Here is a 12,243-nt window from a genome sequence, read left to right on the forward strand (position 1 = left end):
TTTAATATTGTTATTTCAAGCTATTAAATACTAAAGGCTGTATGTTATAATGTTTTAGTTGCACAAGTATCAATGGAAGTGAATTCTTGTCAATTTCTATAGCCTCTCAGTTTTAGTAGCAACAGTGTTCTTAAGGGGCAATGGTATCCAAATACTGAAAGGGGGGGGGGGGGGGGGGTACTGAAAGGGGGGGGGGGGGGGGGGGGGGGGGGGGGGGGGGGGGGGAGGGGAGAAGAGTTAATTTTTGCTCTTTTACTGTTGAAATCAAATTCTGCTTTATTTTGCCAATTTCCAAAGTCACCTTTAACTGTGTCAGAAGGAACTGTAGATACTGGTTTACACAAAAGATAGATACAAAGTGCTGGAGTAACTCAGCAGGTCAGACAGCACCTCTGATGAAAAGGAATATGTGACATTTCAGGTCTAGACCCTTCTTCAGATCAAGGACCTTTACCTGGTTCTCCAGTTCCCAATTTGAATTACATTATAACGAGTTCAGCCCACTTAATGTAAATAGTATTTCCTAATTCATCACTTACTTCATATCCAATTTGTGTTATGAAAACTCACGTTATGGTAGAACTACCTGTATAGGAAGAGCAGGTAAGAAAGACTGAAGGGCATAAGGGGTAGGCCATTTAGAACCGAGATGAGGAAAAACTATTTCATATGTAGAGTTGTAAATTTGTGGAATTCTCTGCCTGTGGAGGCCGAATCACTGGATGCATTTAAAAGAGATAGAGCTCTCGGGGCTAGCGGAATCAAGGGGTATGGGGAGAAGGCAGGAACTGGGTCCTGATTGTGGATGATCAGCCATGATCAAAATTGAATGGCGGAGCTGGCTCGAAGGGCCGAATGGCCTACTCCTGCACCGATTAGTGGGCAAAATTAGAGCACATGGTTTTGGGGGTAGAATGCTGACATGGATTTTTTTTTTTAATTGGTTGGTAGACAGGAAACAAAAGGTAGGAATTAACGGGTGCCTTTCAGAATGGCAGGCAGTGACTGCAGGGGTACCTCAAGGCTCGGTGCTGGGACCGCAGCTATTTACAATATATATTAATGATTTGGATGAAGGGATTAAAAGTAACATTAGCAAATTTGCAGATAACACAAAGCTGGGTGGCAGTGTGAACTGTGAGGAGGATGTAATGAGGATGCAGGGTGACTTGGACAGGTTGAGTGAGTGGGCAGATGCATGGCAGATGCAATTTAATGTGGATAATTGTGAGGTTATCCACTTTGGTGACAAAAACAGGAAGGCAGATTATTATCTAAATGGTGTCAAGTTGGTAAAAGGGTAAGTACAATGGGATCTGGTGGTCCTCCTGCAGTTGTACAGGGCCCTAGTGAGACCACACCTGGAGTAATGTGTGCAGTTTTGGTCTACAAACTTCAGGAAGGACATTCTTGCGATTGAGGGAGTGCAACATAGGTCCACGAGGTTAATTCCCAGGATGGCGGGACTGTAATATGTTGATAGATTGGAATGGCTGGGCTTGTATACTCTGGAATTTAGAAGGATAAGGGGGTATCTTATTGACACATATAAGATTATTAAGTGTTTGGGCACGCTAGAGGCAGGAAATATGTTCCCAACGTTGGGGGAGTCCAGAACCCGGGGCCCTAGTTTAAGAATAAGTGGTAAGCTATTTAGAATGGAGAGGAGGAGAAACTTTTTCACACAGAGAGTTGTGAGTGTGCGGAATTCTTTGCCTCATGGATGCTGGTTCTCTGGATGCTTTCAACAGAGAGTTAAATAGTGCTCTTATGGATAGCGGAGTTAAGGGATATGGAGAGAAGGCAGGAACGGGGTATTAATTATGGATGATAAGCTATGATCTAATTGAATGACACTGCTGGCTCGAAGGCCCGAATGGCCTACTCCTGCACCTATTGTCTATGTATCTATGTACAAGAGAAACAGATGAGTTTTTAAATACAGTAGAAACAAGGAACTGCAGTTGGTGGTTTGCACAAAAGGACACAGACGGCTGGAATAACTCAGGGGTTTAGGCAGCATCTCTGGAGAACATGGATACGTAATGGTTTGGGTCAGCGCCCTTCAGATTAAATATAGTTTCTTTATTTTAAATTCCAGATGAAAGACAGAAGCAAGGATTTGAGAAAGCTGGGGTAAAGGGGAAGGGGAAGAATGGTGACACTGGGGAATGGACGAAGACTGAAGAGAGAAGGAATGAAAGAGGGAGGAAGATTAGAGAAGAGGACAGATGATAGCAATGGTGAAGCAGTATGGACAAGGACTTGCAAGTAGGCTCTGAAGGCCTCTGCATGTAGGAACACCCACCCTAACACCCTGCAGCAGAAATGTATAGCCCTAAAGGCCCAGCTCCAGTCTTTTCCACATTTATTATGTTCAGTTAGTCATAGTCACACAATATGGAAACAGGCCGTTCAGCCGAACGTTCCCATGCCAAGCATGCTGCCCCATCTACACAAGTCCCACCTGCCCACATTTGTCCCATATCTCGCTAAACTTTCCCTGTCCATGTACCTGTCCAAATTTCTTTAAAATGCTGTTATAGTATCTGCCTCAACTACCTTTTTGGCAGCTTATTCAATATATGTTATTCTATATACACATATATTATTCCATATGTGTGAAAAGGTTGCCCAACAGATTTCTAATACATGTTTCCCCAGTTATTTCCATTTTGGTGTAATAGATCACCAGAAGGAGAAAAATAAAAAATAATCACAGCCAAACATGTAATAGGTGTAGAGAGGAGAATGCCATTGTATTTTGGCAGTGGGTGGGGATGGGACATTATTGGCATTCCTGAACCAAACTGAGTAACACAACAGTCTTGCAAAATCTTCCCGCAGAGGAATCCATTGCAAAGATTTACATACACATAGTAAAATTCTTGTCATTACAATCATGATGACCAACAATATCCATGGCTTAGTTTTCCCTTTTAAAAGAAAATATTAATGCAAACTAACTTTTTTTTATTATATAAAACAAGCAAACAAAATGCAAAATTTAATTAATTTAGAGTCAACTATTTTTGAATTGTAACCAGTTAGCCTTCTTGTTAAGTGAATGAAAAGATGAGTTGCATGTATTGGGTAAAGTGAACACAAATTCTGTAAATTGTTTCAATCGATTCAAATGTTCGGTACTTTAAATACTATCCACCACTTAGATTAGAGATACAATAAAACAAGTGTAATTCTGCACAAATCCTGGTCGCATACTAACTACCATACCAATCTTGATGTTTAAATTGATTGATAGAAAACTATATTAATCTCTTCTGAAGTGGAAACATTTCCTGCCTGTACATTTGGAAATAATGTATCCTTTATATACTTACTTAAAATATTATTTTGCTGACTGGCTATTTTGTGACATTAAACATTTGTATCAAAAATATCAGTGTTTAGCTCAGTTTTTGCAAGGTAACGTGGAAATGCAAGTGCGCTTGTGAAAAGGATGAAAGGAACAGGGCACATGCTCAAATAAATTAATCCCAAACTCGGTCCTCATATTCCATAGAATGGCATTTCTTTGTCCGACTCACCACTGAAATGTAATGAGAAACGTGAAGGTCCTGCATGGTCTTGGTCGATGCGAAAAGTTAAATCACAGACATTTCAGTCAAAGTATTCCAAGCTTTGATGCTATAGAATGAATAAGTGATGAATGCACGTTGCTAATGTCCAACGACAAAACGTGGAGTCTCTTTACTTTAAAATTTAACAACCATTGCACATTTATCTTCCTCAAATCTTCCTTCTTTGCCATTTTTGTTCCTGCTTAGCACGAATTCAACCCCTTTTAATTTACACTTCCTTCCCAGCCCTTGTATTATCGCACAATGTGGAAGTCTCGCCAAACCACATTATTAATTTCGATCCTAAATTCCCCCTCGCTTCAACGTTAAATTTGCACTTGTAGCAACTTGTTATAAAAGGACGGCGTAAGATTATGGCCCAATCAACAGAAACAAACCCCCACAAGAATGGAAGTGGGTTGAAAACACCATTGAACACAAGACAAGCAAACGTCACATGTTTCATCATTAATCAGATCGACTTTCACATCTATAGCAAAAAAAAATAGCGATTATTTGTGTAAAATTACCACTGGGGTTGAAAGTCGGTTTTGCAGTGACCCGCGGGTCCATGCCAGAGTTGCATTCACTCCCTTCCATTAGTTGTCTCCCACTGCTCTCCAGGGTCAGTTCCCCTGCAAGGTTAAAGACAATACACAGCTGGGGAGGGAGGCGTGTACAGCTTGACCCCTGTACTTAAAAATAATTTGCCCTTAAAATGCAAATAACGCCAATGATCATGTTTTTAAAACCATTGCATCAAACTAGTCTCCGGTGTGCGCCGTTTCGCCTCTTTAAATTCACTTTGCAGGATTTACAGGCCAACCATAACTTAACCCGAGAACACGAGTAAATGTTCCTGACTTCGCCGTCGTTTCATCCAGTTTTCACGTTCCGAGATCATTGTGATATAGTAGTCAGGAACAACAATAAACTAATATAATGCTGCCCTTAAAAATTAGGGAAAGCATGACACGAAAGGAGAACGTTTTGTAACCCCAAAATATATTTTATTTATAATATATATTGTAAGATGTCTTTATCTACAAAATATCCAGTTCAGTTTAGTTTATTGTCACGTGTACCGAGGTGTTGCCTGATAACAGCTGGGTAGAAACTGTCCCTGAATCTGGAAATGTGCATTTTCATACTTCTATACCTTTTGTCTGATGGGAGAGGAAAGAAGTGGGAGTGGCCAGGTTGCAACTGTGGTCCAAAGATCTTATAGCAGAGCTCCGCTCCGCTATAGTTCCGCTATAGGATCTATGCTGTGGTCTATTCAAAATATCCTTAACAATGTGTGAACATCATTCATGTTTCCTCAAAAGTCGAATCAATGAGATATTTCTTGGCAACAGGACCCCAGAGCTTCCCCACGGAGCTTCTGCAAGGTCTGCACTGAGCTTCAATATGTTTCTCAGTGTGTATTCCTGCACCTTGGTATTTGCCATGTCCTTGAACTTGAAGACCAATTTTCAGGAAGACCAAAGTGTGCCTTCCATTTAGTTCCACATCTTCTGTCATCAGAGGATGTCTGTGGTGCCATACTTTCTTGGCACACACAGTCCAGAAAGAGTTGGACAACCAACACATTCATGCCACAGCCATCTCTGGGGCAACATGTGTTGCCATTGAGACAATGGTGTGCCTGAAAGTTCTGATAGGAAAGGCACAAGTCCACCACCCAACCCATCATGACAATGGGGCCTTGGTGCTTGTTTGTGAGCTCTGGTCATGGCATTCTGCCCCAACCAGCCTCCCAGCTACCCTTGAGCCACTGCAGTTTGCTTACAATTATAACAAGCCCACAGCAGAGGCCATTTCCCTAAACTGATCTCTGGAACACCTCGACAACAAGGGTTCCTATGTTAGACTCCATTTTTTTGACTATAGCACTGCCGTCAACAACATAATCCCATCCAAACTCATCTCCAATCCAAGGAATCAGCTCCCCCCCCCTCCCCCAACCCTTCTCTGCCGTGGATCCCTGAATTTCTGACCCACAGACCACAGTGTGGATAGGTGACAATACCTCCTCCACAATAATTCTCAAAACACTGCTGCCCCACAAGGATGCATTCTCAATCCACTACTATATTCAAGATAGACACAGAAAATTGGCGTTAACACTTGACTGCCTTCATTTTGTAGCCAATTATAATATGGAAGTTGTCACAATCTGCAGTATCCATGTTGGTGCCTCCCGGTCGATCCAGAATTCCATCCTGGCATCCTTAATAGCTCTGTGAAGTTCATAGAGAGATTTCTCGTACCTCTCGTGGTCAAGTCGAGTCAAGAGTGAAGAGCAGACATCGCAGTTTATCCACAGTTTCCATTTGGTGAACACACGTCTCCTCATGGACTCCCTCTGCCGGCCTTCTACCCTCTCTGGACCTTACTCCACTCCCCTTACCCACTCTAATCTCACCGTCTTTGAATGCACATCTTCGGTTTAAACCAGCATCTGCAGTTCCTTTTTACACACCTCCTCATACCTACTCCTTGACCATGACCCCACACACGATCATCAGGCCATTATCTCCCACTGTTTCTGATCTCATCACCACTGGCGATCTCCCCTCCACAGCCTCCAACCTTATTGTTCCCCAGCCCCACACTGCCCGCTTCTATCTCCTCCCCAAAATCCACAAACAGGACTGCCCTTACAGATCCATTGTTTCTGTCTGCTCTTACCACATATAACTCATCCCCAAATACCTTAAGTCCATCTTATCTCCCCTTGTCCAGTCCAGAACTACATCCAAGACACCTTCTTCAACAACTTTCAATTCCAAGGTCCCCGACCTCATCGTTACCATAGACGTCCGGTCCCATTAAACCTCCATCCCCCACCAGGAAGGTCTCAAGGCCCTCTGGTTCTTCTTTGAACAGCGACCCAATAGATTTCCCACTATTAACACTCTCCTCCACCTGGCGGAACTTGTCCCTCACCCTCAACAACTTATTTTATGACTCTTCTCACTTTCATCCTTAAAGATGTAGCCATAGGCAGACGCATGGGCCCCACCTATGCCTGCCTTTTGCCAGTTATGTCGAACAGTCCTTGTTCGAAACATATACTAACACCATTCGCCAATTCTTGCTCTGCTAGATCGATAACTGCATTGTGGCTCCCTCTTGCACTCGTGTAGATATCGTTGATTTCATTAACTTTACCACTAACTTTCACACTACCCTCAAATTAATTTAGACTATCTCTGACACCTCTCTCCCCTTTCTTGATCTCTCTGTCTCCATCACAGGCGACTGACTATTGACTGATGTCTACTCAAACCTACCGACTTCCACAATTATCTGGACCACACTTCCTCCCACTGTGTCTCTTGAAAAGATGCTATCCCCTATTCTCAATTTCACCATCTCCACCACATCTGCTCCCAAGGTGAGGTTTTCCATTCTAGGATATCTGAGATGTCCTCTTTCTTTAATAAACGTGGTTTCCCCTCTGGTGTCATGGATGGATTCCTCACCTGCATTTACTTTGTGTCCCATAGTTCTGCTCTCGTGCCCCCTCCCCCCAGACAGAACAAGGATAGAGTTTGCCTGGTCCTCACCTTTCACCACACCAGCCTCTGCTCCCAACACGTCGTCCTCCAACATTTCCATCAACTCCAACATGATACCACCACCAGTCACATTTTCCCATCCCAACCCCCTCCCCACTCATCCCCTCACATAAACCACCCCTTCCTCAGGTACTTTCCTGTGCCCACAGTAAATGTAACACCTGTCCCTAATACGTCCTCTCTCACCTACATTCAGGGGCCCCATCAGTCCTTCATCGGCTCCCCCAGTTGTTAACCATTTTAAATCCTCTTCCCATTCCCATACTGACCTTTCCATCCTGGACCTCCTCCATGCCAGAGTGAGGCTGGAAGAACATCACCTCATAGATTATGGACCAGTCCACTGACTCAAAGCAGCCATGATGGATCTCACCTGTTTCCTTAGACCAGCACTGAATGACTTCCTGTACCAGATTCTCCCACTTTAGTTTCTGCTTGTAAGCAGGAAGTAGAAGTACAACCAGGTGGTCAGGTTTACCAAAGTGCGTTCGGGGAATGGAGCAGCAGATATCTTTGATGGTTCTATAGTAGTGGTCGAGGACGTTTGGGCCTCTGATTAGGAAGAAGGCATGCTGATAGCATTTTGGTAGCTTCCTCTTCAGATTGGCCTCATTGAAGTCTCTGAATATATTATGAACAAGGCCTTAGGGTATTTTGTTTCAAGGCTATTGTTGATGGTGTGCAGTTCCTCAAGCACAAGCTAGCATCAGCCTGGGGTAGGATGTAGAATGTTGGCAGGATAGCCAAAGTGAATTAATAATAATAATAATAATAATACATTTATTTATATAGCACATTTATAGTCAATTTTCATTGACCCCAAAGTGCTTTACATAATTTAAAAATCAGTTCCATACAAAGCATAAAGATGGGTTAACAAAATAATAAAATGCATAAACAGGACACAACATGTAACATAAACATCCACCACAGCATTCATCACTGTGGTGGAAGGCACAAAAAATTTGGCCGTCCTCCTCCATTTCCCCCCCCCCCCCCCCCCCCCAGGACAGTGGGTCAAGACCAGAGTCCAGAGTCCAGTCCAGGATCGGTCTTTCCTCACCGGAGACCGCGGCTTCAAGATTGTGTAGGCCGCAGGCCGGCGGTTGAGATGTAAAGTCCCCGCCGCAGCCAGAAGCACCGTAGACTGCAGGGCTGGCGGTCGAAGCTCCCCTCCAGGGGTGATGGTAAGTCCATGCCGGGCCCGCGGTAGAAGTTATCCGTGGGCCGGCAATGGCGGCTTCTTCTTCCCCCGGGTCCCCCACGAGGGATCCCGGGCTGTAGACGCCGCAGCAGCTGGAACTCTGCAGACCGCGACTTCAGGCTGCCGGCTGCCCTGGGCCAGTGAAACGGAGCGCTCCCCTCCAGCGAGCCCCAGCGTGGGCTCACCCGCTCCACAACGAGAGTCCACGCTGCGCCTGCCGCTGAAGCCCCGGACACGTCTCCGGGAAAGACCCCGCCGATCCTTGATGGTAGGCCACGGGGGAGGCGACCTGGAAAAAGTCGCCTCTCCATGGAGGAGGCGACCAAAGCGGTTTCCCCCTTACACCACCCACACCACCCCCCACACAAAACACAAAAAACCCCACTAAATACACACTTTAAAACATACTAAAAATAAAAAATAAAATTGAAAGGCTGACGCGCTGCTGCCATGGCTGCCGCCAGAACAGCGCCCCCTTCAGCCCCCAATATATTGGTGCGGCAGGTAGTAATGACATAATTTCACCTTGTTATTAGAAGTCCAGAGAGCAGGAGCCAGCCCGGATCATCACGCCCAAACACCATACAGCGTTAATTAGAAAGCAGACCCATCCACCCTTGACAGTCACTAAGGAACCAATGCATCTTAATCTTCAGGATAAGCCCGCCATGATGGACATTGTCAAATGCCTTAGTAAAGTCCTTGAGAACAATATCCACTGACCTACAATCCTCAATCACATTTGTCACCTCCTCAAATAACTAAGTTTGTAAGACCTGCCCCACCTAAATCTATGCTTGGTGTGCCTAATTTACCCATTCTCTTCCATATGAAAGTATATCCTATCCCCCAGAATCCTTTCTAATAGGTTTCCTGCCATTAATGTGAGACTCACCAGCCTATCATTTCTTATATTTTCCCTATTTCCCTTCTTCTAAAGCAACAACATTGGCTACTCACTCTCTTGCTCTGCCAGGATCTTGCCTGTGGCTGAAGAGGATACACAGATTTTAGTCAAGGCCCTAACAACCTCCTTTAGCTATAGAGTAGATTAGAGATAAAGCACAGAAGCAGGCCCTTCAGCTCAGCGAGTCCGCACCGACCAGCGATCCCCGCACATTAACACCATCCTACACACGAGGGACAATTTATATTTATACCAAGTCAATTAACCACGTTTTGGAAGATTAAAATTTTGGAAGACTAAAAATGCTACTCTACCTCCTTTCCCATTTTGCCTGTCTTTCCTGTATGTTGAGTACCCCTGGATGGTCACCCAGCAACCATGTAACCATTACAGCAATCATATTAATCTATTTCCATTTACTTGTGAAGTTCATTTTTGTGAACAAATTGGACATTGATAAATATTGTCTTCATTATCTTTGTAATTTTTAATTAATTTTGTACTATGACCCTGTTTGTTCTTCACCACTGACCTCTGGGGGAGTCCAGAACCAGAGGCCACAGTTTAAGCATTAGGGGTAAGTCATTTAGAACGGAGATGAGGAAACACGTTTTCACACAGAGAGTTGCGAGTATGTGGAATTCTCTGCCTCAGAAGGTGGTGGAGTGCTGTTATCTGGATACTTTCAAGAGAGAGCTAGATAGGGCTCTTAAAGATATCTCCTGAGGGAGACAGTCCAAGGCTGTATAGATACTGAGAATTTGGCATTGTGGTGAGGAAGGAGGGTCTACTTGGGAGATATAGAGATGGTGACTGGAATTTAAATTGAATAAGAGGCTGCCGTGAGATCTAGTCTCCCCACTACATTCCTCCAGCAGTTTGTTTTTTTGATCTATCATCTATATCAATAACATTTTATCAGTCTGTCTTAACACAGGCTTCCTGACCTGCTGAGTATTTCCAAAATTCTTTAATGATATTTTTAAGATTCCCGCCAACTGCTGTTGCTTTGCTTTTCAATTTAAATCATTGATATACTCCATAAACACCTTTAGTAGATGATTGGTTGACATGAGAGATGTTTAGCCATAACACAAGCTAATGAAGTTTAAGTTTAAGATAAAGCCATTATTGCTAGCAAATTTACAAAGCTGGGTGGCAGTGTGAACTGCAAAGCGGATGCTACAAGGTTGCAGGGTGACTTGGACAGGTTGAGTGAGTGGGCAGATGTGTGGCAGATGCAGTATAAAGGACATAAATGTGAGGTTATCCACTTTGGTGGCAAGAACAAGAAGGCAGATTATTAACTTAATGGTGTCAGATTAGGAAAAGGGAAGTGCAATGAGACCTGGGTGACCTTGAATACCAGTCACTGAAATTAAACATGCTGGTGCAGCAGGCAGTGAAGAAAGCTGGTCTTCATAACAAGAGGATTTGAATGGAAGAGTAAAGAGGTCCTTCTGCAGTTGTACAGGGCCCTGGTGAGACCACTACTGGAGTAATGTATGCAGTTTTGGTCTCCTAATTTGAGGAAGGACATCCTTGATATTCAGGGAGTGCAGCGTAGGTTCACGACGTTAATCCCCGGGATGGCAGGACTGTCATATGAGGAAAGATTGGAAAGACTGGGCTTGTATTCACTGGAATTTAGAAGGATGAGGGGATATCTTATAAAAGGACTGGACAAGCTTGATGCAGGAAAAATGTTCCCACTGTTAGGGAAGTCCAGAACCAGGGGCCACAGTCGAAGAATAAAGGGAAGGCCATTTAAAACTGAGATGAGAAAAAAAAATTGTCACCCAGAGAGTTGTGAATTTGTGGAATTCTCTGCCACAGAAGGCAGTGGAGGCCAATTCACTAGATTAATTTAAATTAGTTAGATAGAGCTCTTGGGGCTAGCGGAATCAAGGGGAATGGGGAGAAGGGAGGCACGGGTTAGATTGTGGATGATCAGCCATGATCACAATGAATGGTGGTGCTGGCTCGAAGGGCTGAATGGCCTCCTTCTACACCTATTCTCTATGTTAGACAAAAGATCATGCTGAAAAGAATGGGCAGTGGATGATCTCACTGATTATTAACATTATTTTTCACATCAAGAAGCAGTTTTTTTACAACTTTCTTTTTTTTCACCTGAAGGGTTATTTGCAGTTCGTTCTCATTGTTCTTTCTTGCTATTCAGTTTCTGAATTGTTGACCATCATGTTCTTGAAGCCACCCGCACAAACCTATTTCCATTTAGATCGGAGATGAGAAAACATTTTTTCACACAGAGTTGTGAGTCTGTGGAATTCTCTGCCTCAGAGGGCGGTGGAGGCCGGTTCTCTGGATACTTTCAAGAAAGAGCTAGATAGGGCTCTTAAAGATAGTGGAGTCAGGGATATGGGGAGAAGGCAGGAACGGGGTACTGATTGTGCTGTGCTGTATGACTCTGCTCAGGTGGTGATGCTGCTGCTTGCAAGGTTTTACATAGAAACACATAGAAACATAGAAAATAGGTGCAGGAGGAGGTCATTTGGCCCTTCGAGCCAGAACCACCATTCATTGTGATCATGGCTGATCATCCACAATCAGTAACCCTTGGCTACTTTCTCCCTATATCCCTTGATTCCGCTAGCCCAAAGAGCTCTATCTAACTCTCTTTTAAATTCACCCAGTGAATTGACCTCCACTGCTTTCTGTGGCAGGGAATTGCACAAATTAATTCATGGTTTTCATTGTGGCTGTACATCATTGTGCTGGTTGGTGCATGTGACTGACAATAAACTCCACCTGGGTCAATGCACCGCAGCTTTAGTTGGCCTGCACTCGCCCCGCCCCTCCTCCCCATCGCCCCGCCCCTCCGGCCTGGGCGGGGACACTGTACGTCACTGCCGGGACGCCGCTCTGATTGGTGACTGCATCGGCGGCCGGGGAGCTCGGATAGGCGGAACGAGCTGCCACTCAGACCTGGGGGGCGGGGTT

The 12,243-nt window shown here is 44.3% G+C and overlaps 1 protein-coding gene across 1 annotated transcript in view; it reads right to left on the minus strand.

Annotated features, from left to right (window-relative positions):
• The window catches only part of galt (galactose-1-phosphate uridylyltransferase), a 52,818-nt gene extending 48,421 nt beyond the window's left edge, over positions 1-4,397 (minus strand). The window contains 1 exon segment of the mRNA XM_055632143.1: positions 4,112-4,397. Within this exon segment, the coding sequence (XP_055488118.1) occupies positions 4,112-4,181 (70 nt within the window). The 5' untranslated portion in view covers positions 4,182-4,397.
• Positions 4,398-12,243: the final 7,846 nt, after the last annotated feature.

Source organism: Leucoraja erinacea, chromosome 1 (genome assembly GCF_028641065.1).
Source record: "Leucoraja erinacea ecotype New England chromosome 1, Leri_hhj_1, whole genome shotgun sequence".
Lineage (NCBI taxonomy): Eukaryota > Metazoa > Chordata > Chondrichthyes > Rajiformes > Rajidae > Leucoraja > Leucoraja erinaceus.